The following is a 12,500-nucleotide window of genomic DNA, read 5'->3' on the forward strand; positions in this document are numbered from 1 at the left end:
AAAAATATCTATTTATCATTAATAATTGTATTATTATTATATGTGTGAATGTCCAAACATTCACACATATAAGATTCTACAACCAAAAAACGATCTATTTATTATTATTATTAATTGTATTATTATTATGTGTGAATGTCCAAACACTCACACATAGAAGATTCTACACCAATAAACGATGTATTTATTATTATTATTATTAATTGTATTATTATGTGTGAATGTCCAAACATTCACACAAGATTCTACACCAAAAAAATATATATTCATCATTAATAATTGTATTATTATTATATGTGTGAATGTCCAAACATTCACACATATAAGATTCTACACCAAAAAACGATCTATTTATTATTATTGTTAATTGTATTATTATTATGTGTGAATGTCCAAACACTCACACATATAAGATTCTACACCAAAAAACGATCTATTTATTATTATTGTTAATTGTATTATTATTATGTGTGAATGTCCAAACACTCACACAGAGAAGATTCTACATCAAAAAACAATGTTATTTATTATTATTATTATTATTAATTGTATTATTATGTGTGAATGTCCAAACATTCACACAAGATTCTACACCAAAAAAATATCTATTCATCATTAATAATTGTATTATTATTATATGTGTGAATGTCCAAACATTCACACATATAAGATTCTACACCAAAAAACGATCTATTTATCGTTATTGTTAATTGTATTATTATTATGTGTGAATGTCAAAACACTCACACAGAGAAGATTCTACATCAAAAAACAATGTTATTTATTATTATTATTAATTGTATTATTATGTGTGAATGTCCAAACATTCACACAAGATTCTACACCAAAACAAATCTATTCATCATTAATAATTGTATTATTATTATAAGTGTGAATGTCCAAACATTCACACATATAAGATTCTACACCAAAAAACGATCTATGTATTATTATTGTTAATTGTATTATTATTATCTGTGTGAATGTCCAAACACTCACACAGAGAAGATTCTACATCAAAAAACAATGTTATTTATTATTATTATTATTATTAATTGTATTATTATGTGTGAATGTCCAAACATTCACACAAGATTCTACACCAAAAAAAATCTATTCATCATTAATAATTGTATTATTATTATATGTGTGAATGTCCAAACATTCACACATATAAGATTCTACACCAAAAAACGATCTATGTATTATTATTGTTAATTGTATTATTATTATGTGTGAATGTCCAAACACTCACACAGAGAAGATTCTACATCAAAAAACAATGTTATTTATTATTATTATTATTAATTGTATTATTATGTCTGAATGTCCAAACATTCACACAAGATTCTACACCAAAAAATATCTATTCATCATTAATAATTGTATTATTATTATATGTGTGAATGTCCAAACATTCACACATATAAGATTCTACACCAAAAAACGATCTATGTATTATTATTGTTAATTGTATTATTATTATGTGTGAATGTCCAAACACTCACACAGAGAAGATTCTACATCAAAAAACAATGTTATTTATTATTATTATTATTAATTGTTTTATTATGTGTGAATGTCCAAACATTCACACAAGATTCTACACCAAAAAAATATCTATTCATCATTAATAATTGTATTATTGTTATATGTGTGAATGTCCAAACATTCACACATATAAGATTCTACACCAAAAAACAATCTATGTATTATTATTGTTAATTGTATTATTATTATGTGTGAATGTCCAAACACTCACACAGAGAAGATTCTACATCAAAAAACAATGTTATTTATTATTATTAATTGTATTATTATGTGTGAATGTCCAAACATTCACACAAGATTCTACACCAAAAAAATATCTATTTATCATTAATAATTGTATTATTATTATAAGTGTGAATGTCCAAACATTCACACATATAAGATTCTACACCAAAAAAACGATCTATTTATTATTATTGTTAATTGTATTATTTTTATGTGTGAATGTCCAAACACTCACACAGAGAAGATTCTACATCAAAAAACAATGTTATTTATTATTATTATTATTAATTGTATTATTATGTGTGAATGTTTGGACATTCACACAAGATTCTACACCAAAAAAATATCTATTCATCATTAATAATTGTATTATTATTATATGTGTGAATGTCCAAACATTCACACGTATAAGATTCTACACCAAAAAACGATCTATTTATTATTATTATTATTATTAATTGTATTTTTATTATGTGTGAATGTCCAAACACTCACACATAGAAGATTCTACACCAAAAAACAATCTATTTATTATTATTATTATTGTTAATTGTATTATTATTATGTGTGAATGTCCAAACACTCACACAGAGAAGATTCTACATCAAAAAACAATGTTATTTATTATTATTATTATTAATTGTATTATTATGTGTGAATGTCCAAACATTCACACTTACAAGATTCTACACCAAAAAACTATCTACCGTTTATTTCGGACTATAAGTCGCAGTTTTTTTCATAGTTTGGCCGGGGGTGCGACTTATACTCAGGAGCGACTTATGTGTGAAATGATTAACACATTAGCGTAAAATATCAAATCATATTATTGATCTCATTCACGTAAGAGACTAGACGTATAAGATTTCATGGGATTTAGTGATTAGGAGTGAGAGATTGTTTGGTAAACGTATAGCATGTTCTATATGTTATAGTTATTTGAATGACTCTTACCATAATATGTTACGTTAACATACCAGTTGCTTATTTATGCCTCATATAACGTACACTTATTCAGCCTTTATTTATTTTAAATTGCCTTTCAAATGTCTATTCTTGCTGTTGGCTTTTATCAAATACATTTCCCCCAAAAAATGCGACTTATACTCCAGTGCGACTTACATATGTTTTTTTTTTCTTCTTTATTATGCATTTTCGGCCGGTGCGACTTATACTCCGAAAAATACGGTATTTATAATTAATAATTGTATTATTATTATATATGTGAATGTTGAAACATTCACACATATAAGATTCTGCACCAGAAAAACTACCTCGCCTTTGCATCCTTATTAGCACGTAAGAGAATTTTGCTGGAGGGGGGCACCTGGGAAGTTTTATTCTGTTTGGGGCTGTGTGGTTGACTACATAGCTAAATTAAAGACGCTACAGGACACATGAAAAGTTCACCTTTCATAAACCAGCTTCCCTTTTTGTTTTTTTGTTTTTTATTTATATTTATTCTGGGTGTATATTTACTATCTGCCTATGTTGAGAAGAAAGTGATGTACTAATTATTTTCCATTTGTGACTGTACCTTTAACTTACTGTATGTAGGACCTGGGGGGGGGGGGGGGGGGGGGTTTATGTGTGTATGGGGTATGTGTTGGGTTGCTGTTCTTGGAAGTGGGTGGGAAAAAAAGGGGAAAATGTGACTACTGTTCTATTTTGTATTGTAATACCTGTCAAATTTAATAAAAACATTTATAAAAAATAAAAAAAAACTACCTATGTATTATTATTTTTATTATTTTTTTTATTATTATTATGTAGAATGTCCAAACATTCACACACATAAGATTCTACACCAAAAAACAATATATTTACTATTATTATTAATTGTATTATTATTATTGTTATTATTATTATATGTGTTAATGTCCAAACACTCACACATGGAAGATTCTACATCAAAAAACAATCTATTTATAATTATTATTATTATTAATTTAATTATTATTATGTGTGAATGTTTGGACATTACAAAATTCTACACCAAAAAACTATTTATTTATTATTATTGTTAATTGTATTATTATTATTATTATTATTATTATTATTATTATTGTGGCGACTTGTCCAGGGTGTACGCCGCCTTCCGCCCGATTGTAGCTGAAATAGGCTCCAGCGACCCCAAGGGAATAAGCGGTTGAAAATGGATGGATGGATTATTATTATTATGTGTGAATGTCCAAACATAATAATAATAATAAAACATTTAAAAAAAATGTTTGATACACCAGGAGGCTGTAAGGTAGGGGTCCCCAAATTTTTTGACTCGGGGGCCGCATTGGGTTAAAAAAAATGTATATATATATATATATATATATATATATATATATATATATATATATATATATATATATATATATATATGCTATATATACACAGCCTGGCCCCCGGCCAAATTTTTTTAACCCAATGCGGCCCCTGAGTCAAAAAGTTTGGGGATATATATATATATATATATATATATATATATATATATGTATGTATGTATGCATGTATGTATGTATATATATATATATATATATATATATATATATATATATATATATATATATATATATATATATATATATATATACATTGTCTTTATAATCCGTTTTGTCATTTAACATCAATTAACATTGATGTTCATCAACATTTAACATTGTCACCTTATTGATGGGAAAATTAATTTTTAGACAATATGATTTGCCTGAGCGGCTAGGAGATACCAAGAGTAACAAGTGGTAGAAAATGGATTAGAAAGGAAAGATTAAAAAAAAAAAAAAATTTTATTTAAAAAAATTTACTTGGGACTTCCTGTGGGTCGAATTTTGGATGCTGGGGGGCCGGATCCGGCCCGCGGGCCGTAGTTTGGGGACCCCTGCTGTAAGGAATTGTCGTTTAGCACTTAAATGTTAACAGGGGATGTTTGGATGTGTTCCAGTGTTCACTGGCCTGCCACAAGAAGTGTCTGGAGAGTCTGGCCATCCAGTGCGGCCATCGGAAGCTCCAGAGGAAGCTTCACCTTTTTGGCGTTGACTTCACGCAGACGGCGAGCAACAGCCAGGACGACATTCCCTTCATCATCCGCAAGTGTACGTCGGAGATCGAGACCCGAGCGCTCAACTTGAAGGTATTTGCAACTGAACATAATAAGTCTGTAAGAACTCTGTGTCTTCAATTCATATCATGTGAAAAGCATACAAATGTACTTTATTTTTTTTTGGTGCTGTGAAGTTTATCTACCGCATCAACGGGGCCAAGTCCCGTGTGGAGAAACTGTGTCAAGCGTTTGAGAACGGCAAGGACCTGGTGGAGATGTCTAACCTTTACCCCCACGACATCAGCAACGTACTCAAACTCTACCTGAGACAGGTAGACTGACCTTTAATGGTAGTTCTGGACCAAGCCTGGCAGCTTGTGTTTCACATTCTAAAACGAAATTTCAATATGATTTTTTTTTTTCAAGGTTAAAAATGATTTTCAAGGTAAAAAAATGATTTTCAAGGTAAAAAATGATTTTCAAATGTTTTTAATTTTTTGAAAATGTTTTTAAATGTTTTTAATTTTTAAAATTTGTTTTGACTTTTTTTTAATTTTTTTAATTTTTTTAAAAACAATTTTAAAAAAATTTAAAAATTTTAAACAATTTTAACAATTAACATTTTTGTTTAGGATTAGGGTTAGGGTAAAAATAATTTAAAAAGTTAAAAAAAAGTTAATAATATTTTTAAAAATTAAAAAATATTTTTTTAAATTTTAAAAAAATAAAAAAAATTAAAAAAAGAAAAAAAATTTAATTTAAAAAATTTAATTTTTTTAAAAAATCTCAAAAAAAAAATTAAAATTAAAAACATTTGTTTTTAATTAAAATTTTTTTTTTAATTTTTAAAAAAATTTAAAAAATTTAAAAAATTAAACAAAAATTTAAATTAAAAAAAAAAAAAAAATAAAATAAAACTTTTTTTTTTTTTTTTTAATTTTAAATTTTAACAAAAAAATTTTTTAAAAAAGTAAAAAAAAAAGTTTAAAAAATCTAAAAAAAAATTTAAGTTAAAACATGATTTTCAAGGTAAAAAACAATTTTTTTTCAAGGTTAAAAATGATTTTCAAGGTAAAAATTTTTTTTTCAAGGTTAAAAATGATTTTTAAGGTAAAAAATTATTTTCAAGGTAAACAAATGATTTTCCAGATTAAAAAAAAATTTTCAAGGTAAAATTTTTTTTCAAGGTAAAAAAAATGATTTTCAAATTTTTTTTATTTTTTAAAAATGTTTTTAAATTTTTAAATTTTTTTTAATTTTTAAAATTTGTTTCTATTCAAAACAATTTAAAACAATTTAAAAAAATTAAAAAAATTTTAAACAATTTTAACAATTAACATTTTTTTTTAGGGTTAGGGTTAGGGTTAAGATTAGGGTTAGGGTTAGGGTAAATGTTTTTTAAAAAAGTTTAAAAAAGTTAAAAAAAGTTTAAAAAATTAAAAAATATTTAAAAAAATTAAAAAATATTTAAAAAAATGAAAAAAATAATTTAAAAAAAATGAAATTTTTTTTTTTTAAAATTAAAAAAATTAATTTTTTTTTACAAAAGTTAAAAAAAAATTAAAAAAGTTAAAAAAATGTAAAAATATATAGTTAAGTTAAAACATGATTTTCAAGGTAAAAAATGATTTTCAAGGTAAAAAATATTTTTCAAGGTAAAATTTTTTTTTCAAGGTTAAAAATGATTTTCAAGGTAAAAAATGATTTTCAAGGTAAAAAAAACCCAAAACCAGTGAAGTCAGCACGTTGTGTAAATGGTAAATAAAAACAGAATACAATGATTTGCAAATCCTTTTCAACTTATATTCAATTGAATAGACAGTAAACGTTTGGGAACTGAGGAGACACATTTTTTAAGCTTCTCAGGTGGAATTCTTTCCCATTCTTGCTTGATGTACAGCTTAAGTTGTTCAACAGTCCGGGGGTCTCCGTTGTGCTATTTTAGGCTTCATAATGTGCCACACATTATCAATGGGAGACAGGTCTGGACTACAGGCAGGCCAGTCTAGTACCCGCACTCTTTTACTATTAAGCCACGCTTGGCATTGTCTTGCTGAAATAAGCAGGGGCGTCCATGGTAACGTTGCTTGGATGGCAACATATGTTGCTCCAAAACCTGTATGTACCTTTCAGCATTAATGGTGCCTTCACAGATGTGTAAGTTACCCATGTCTTGGGCACTAATACACCCCCATACCATCACACATGCTGCCTTTTACACTTTACGCTTATAACAGTTCTTTTCGTCTTTGGTCTGGAGGACACGACGTCCACAGTTTCCAAAAACAATTTGAAATGTGGACTCGTCAGACCACAGAACATTTTTCCACTTTGCATCAGTCCATCGTAGATGAGCTCGGGGCCCCGCAAAGCCGGCGGCGTTTCTGGGTGTTGTTGATAAATGCATAGTAGAGTTTTAACTTGCACTTACAGATGTAGCGACCAACTGTAGTTACTGACAGTGGGTTTCTGAAGTGTTCCTGAGCCCGTGTGGTGATATCCTTTACACACTGATGTAACTCTTTGATGCAGGGATCGAAGGTCCGTAATATCATTGCTTACGTGCAGTGGTTTCTCCAGATTCTCTGAACCCTTTGATGACATTACGGACCTTAGATGGTGAAATCCGTAAATTCCTTGCAATAGCTGGTTGATAAATGTTGTTCTTAAACTGTTCGACAATTTGCTCACGCATTTGTCCACAAAGTGGTGACCCTCGCCCCGTCCTTGTTTGTGAATGACTGAGCATTTCATGGAAGCTGCTTTTATACCTAATCATGGCACCCACCTGTTCCCAATTAGTCTGTTCACCTGTGGGATGTTCCAAATAAGTGTTTGATGAGCATTCCTCAACTTTCTCAGTCTTTTTTGCCACTTCTGCCAGCTTTTTTGAAACATGTTGCAAGCATGAAATTCCAAATTAGCTAATTTCTTCTCTGGGTTCTTCGGACCACCAGTTACCGACATGACAGCGTGGTTTGATACTGTCATGTCTGTGTAATCATGTTTTGTTTTAAGTCATGTTTTGTTTAGTTTCTGGCTTTTCACTCCCTTGTCTTGTTTGCACGATTACCCATTAGTTTCACCTGTTCCACGTTTGGACTCATTGTGCACTCTTGATTGTCACCATAGCAACCCATTAGTTTTCACCTGTCACGTCACGCACCTGTTTTCGTTAATCATGTCTGTAGTATTTAAGTTCAGTGTTTTTCAGTTTGTCTTTCTGACGACCTCTCCACATTTATGCTTCTGTACACTCTTCATCCTCTAAGATCCTGCTTCATGTCCCTTGTCATAGTAAGTTTTTGTTCCATGTTTATAGTCTTTTTGTTTTTCATAGTTTGTTCTCCGCCACTGTGCGTGCTTTTCATTTGTACTTTTTTTGCTATAGTCTTTTGGTTTCATAGTTTATTCTCCGCCTCTGTGCGCGCTTTTTGTTTGATCCTTTTTTTTTTTGTATTTATAGTCTTTAAATAAAAAAATGTACTTACATTCCCGTCTCGCCCGAGCCAACTTTCCGTTGCATCCCGGAAAAGCAAACACCCAAGACCAAGTCATGACAGATACAAATATTTATTTTTCAATAAATGTCTTTGGTATTGCTTTTCAGCCATCGGGTTGTGTCAGTTTTCTCCTTCTCGTGCTTCCCCAAACCCCCATCAACAACTCTCCCTTCTCCTTCCCGACTGCTGCCTTTAACAGAGCGACAGGTGATCAGACAAACACTCCCGGCTGGGTCATCTACGCACCTGTCGCTGATCTCAAAGCCGGTCCTGGCACACACCGCTTCGCTGCAGGCCTGCAGGCCACGCCACCCCCCACCCACACTAATATTTGCCAAAAATAAAGTTTTACAGTTCGAATGTTAGGGAACTTGTCTTTGCAGTCTATTCAATTGAATATAAGTTGAAAATGATTAGCGAATCATTGTATTCTGTTTTTATTTACCATTTACACAACGTGACAACTTCACTGGTTTTGTATACTAGTGTGTGTTTTGGTTTGGTACAGCTACTGTGATCATAGTCCTGGTTTTTATCGGTTTTATTTGCAGCTCCCTGAGCCGCTCATCCTTTTCCGCTACTACAACGACCTTATCGGTCTGGCCAAAGACAGCCAAAGTGGAATCGGGGCCGATCTGGAAGCATCTCGGCTGAGTTCCTCCCCGGTTCCTCCGGCTCAGGTCAGCGTGGAGCTCAACCGCATCCTCTTCAAGATCAGAGACATCCTGAGGCAGCTGCCGCACGCCCAGTACAAGACCCTGCAGTTCCTCGTAGAGCATCTGCACCGGTAGGTTGGACGCAAAGTACTTAAAACGTTTTTACCATGAATTTAAACCCAAGCATGTTTAAAGAGGAACTTCACTTTTTGGGGAATCGTTCACAATCATTATGAAAGACATGACCATGGATGTTATTATTTTTTTGCATTCTAGATATCAAATAAATGCGATCAAAAGTCCGCTTGCAATGGAGCTAATAGAACTCGCTCTATTCTGCCTATAAAGCCCTTAAAAAACATATATATATATATATATATATTTACATATTTTTATCATTTTCTAACCATACAAAGCACATTAAATGTCTGCCAAAGTGTACCAACTTGTCGGAATACCTACTCAGACTTCTTCTGTCCAGGTGAAAGGCATGATTTATGATCTGGAATAAACTTACAGGGAGCAAGGAAGCATGGAAACAGCAAACCACTCGATGATGTGAACATAGGGACACAGGAAGTGGACATGGCGCCGATATTAATAGTCCACCTGTGTTAGCGTTTATAATAACAATATCACTAATACTTGGTTAATATTTGTGTCACCAAATGTAAAAAGGCAGGGAGGAAACAAGCGTTTTTCCGTGAAGTCCTGGCCGGTTTCGGGTCCTAAACGGCTGCCTAAGTGTACCAACTTGTCGGAATACCTACTCAGACTTCTTCTGTCCAGGTGAAAGGCATGATTTATGATCTGGAATAAACTTACAGGGAGCAAGGAAGCACGGAAACAGCAAACCACTCGATGATGCGAACATAGGGACACAGGAAGTGGACATGGTGCCGATATTACATAATAAAACATCACTTACTGTACAATGTCTGCAGCAATAGGATGCCAACTGCTAGAACGTTCATATATTCCCATTCAGGTGAAGAATGTCTCATAACCCTCGCAGAGAAACAGGCAGGGAGGAAACAAGCGTTTTTTCGTGAAGTCCTGGCCGGTTTCGGGTCCTAAATGTCTGCCAAAGTGTACCAACTTGTCGGAATACCTACTCAGACTTCTTCTGTCCAGGTGAAAGGCATGATTTATGATCTGGAATAAACTTACAGGGAGCAAGGAAGCACGGAAACAGCAAACCACTCGATGATGCGAACATAGGGACACAGGAAGTGGACATGGCGCCGATATTAATAGTCCACCTGTGTTAGCGTTTATAATAACAATATCACTAATACTTGGTTAATATTCGTGTCACCAAATGTAAATGTAAAAAGGCAGGGAGGAAACAAGCGTTTTTTTCGTAAAGTCCTGGCCGGTTTCGGGTCCTAAATGGCTGCCAAAGTGTACCAACTTGTCGGAATACCTACTCAGACTTCTTCTGTCCAGGTGAAAGGCATGATTTATGATCTGGAATAAACTTACAGGGAGCAAGGAAGCATGGAAACAGCAAACCACTCGATGATGTGAACATAGGGACACAGGAAGTGGACATGGTGCCGGTATTACATAATAAAACATCACTTACTGTACAATGTCTGCAGTCAATAGGATGCCAACTGCTAGAACGTTCATATATTCCCATTCAGGTGAAGAATGTCTCATAATCCTCGCAGAGAAACAGGCAGGGAGGAAACAAGCGTTTTTTCGTGAAGTCCTGGCCGGTTTCGGGTCCTAAATGGCTGCCAAAGTGTACCAACTTGTCGGAATACCTACTCAGACTTCTTCTGTCCAGGTGAAAGGCATGATTTATGATCTGGAATAAACTTACAGGGAGCAAGGAAGCACGGAAACAGCAACCCACTCGATGATGTGAACATAGGGACACAGGAAGTGGACATGGTGCCGATATTACATAATAAAACATCACTTACTGTACAATGTCTGCAGTCAATAGGATGCCAACTGCTAGAACGTTCATATATTCCCATTCAGGTGAAGAATGTCTGCAGTCAATATATTCCCATTCAGGTGAAGAATGTCTCATAATCCTCGCGGAGAAACAGGCAGGGAGGAAACAAGCGTTTTTTTCGTGAAGTCCTGGCCGGTTTCGGGTCCTAAACGGCTGCCAAAGTGTACCAACTTGTCGGAATACCTACTCAGACTTCTTCTGTCCAGGTGAAAGGCATGATTTATGATCTGGAATAAACTTACAGGGAGCAAGGAAGCACGGAAACAGCAAACCACTCGATGATGTGAACATAGGGACACAGGAAGTGGACATGGCGCCGGTATTACATAATAAAACATCACTTACTGTACAATGTCTGCAGTCAATAGGATGCCAACTGCTAGAACATTCATATATTCCCATTCAGGTGAAGAATGTCTCATAATCCTCGCAGAAAAAACAGGCAGGGAAGAAACAAGCGTTTTTTTCGTGAAGTCCTGGCCGGTTTCGGGTCCTAAATGGCTGCCAAAGTGTACCAACTTGTCGGAATACCTACTCAGACTTCTTCTGTCCAGGGGAAAGGCATGATTTATGATCTGGAATAAATTTACAGGGAGCAAGGAAGCATGGAAACAGCAAACCACTCGATGATGTGAACATAGGGACACAGGAAGTGGACATGGCGCCGATATTAATAGTCCACCTGTGTTAGCGTTTATAATAACAATATCACTAACACTTGGTTAATATTTGTGTCACCAAATGTAAAAAGGCAGGGAGGAAATAAGCGTTTTGTCGTAAAGTCCTGGCCGGTTTCGGGTCCTAAATGGCTGCCAAAGTGTACCGACTTGTCGGAATACCTACTCAGACTTCTTCTGTCCAGGTGAAAGGCATGATTTATGATCTGGAATAAACTTACAGGGAGCAAGGAAGCATGGAAACAGCAAACCACTCGATGATGCGAACATAGGGACACAGGAAGTGGACATTGTGCCGATATTACATAATAAAACATCACCTACTGTACAATGTCTGCAGTCAATAGGACGCCAACTGCTAGAATGGAGTATTGTTGGCGCTTTTCGAATGGCTATTTATCGGATTTTATGGGCGAAATGGAGGAGCTCCCACCGGCAGACTTTTATTTACAAGTTAGAATTAGAGATGTCTGATAAGATCGGACTGCCGATGTTATCGGCCGATAAATGCTTTAAAATGTAATATCGGAAATGATCGGTATCGGTTTCAAAAAGTAAAATGTATGACTTTTTAAAACGCCGCTGTGTACACGGACGTAAGGAGAAGTACAGAGTGCCCAGTCACATAATATCTACATCTTTTCACGCACACAAGTGAATGCAAAGCATACTTGGTCAAAAGCCATACAGGTCACACTGAGGGTGGCCGTATAAACAACTTTAACACTGTTACAAATATGCGCCACACTCTGAACCCAACACATTTCGGGAGAACATCCGCACCGTAACACAACAGAACAAATACCCAGAAGCCCATGCAGCACTAACTCTTCCGGGACGCTACAATATGCGTCAATGTGCATCATGTTATGAGGAAGAAGG

The 12,500-nt window shown here is 33.8% G+C and overlaps 1 protein-coding gene across 3 annotated transcripts in view; it reads left to right on the forward strand.

The window, feature by feature from the left end:
• LOC133609884 (rho GTPase-activating protein 29-like) overlaps positions 1-12,500 on the forward strand; it is a 251,586-nt gene that overhangs the window by 232,620 nt on the left and 6,466 nt on the right. For all 3 annotated transcript variants that reach the window (XM_061965910.1, XM_072913447.1, XM_061965912.2), the window contains 3 exons: positions 4,712-4,900; positions 5,005-5,142; positions 8,865-9,100. In XM_061965910.1, the coding sequence (XP_061821894.1) occupies positions 4,712-4,900; positions 5,005-5,142; positions 8,865-9,100 (563 nt within the window). The remainder of the gene's footprint in view (positions 1-4,711; positions 4,901-5,004; positions 5,143-8,864; positions 9,101-12,500) is intronic.

This window comes from Nerophis lumbriciformis, linkage group LG07, assembly GCF_033978685.3.
Source record: "Nerophis lumbriciformis linkage group LG07, RoL_Nlum_v2.1, whole genome shotgun sequence".
Lineage (NCBI taxonomy): Eukaryota > Metazoa > Chordata > Actinopteri > Syngnathiformes > Syngnathidae > Nerophis > Nerophis lumbriciformis.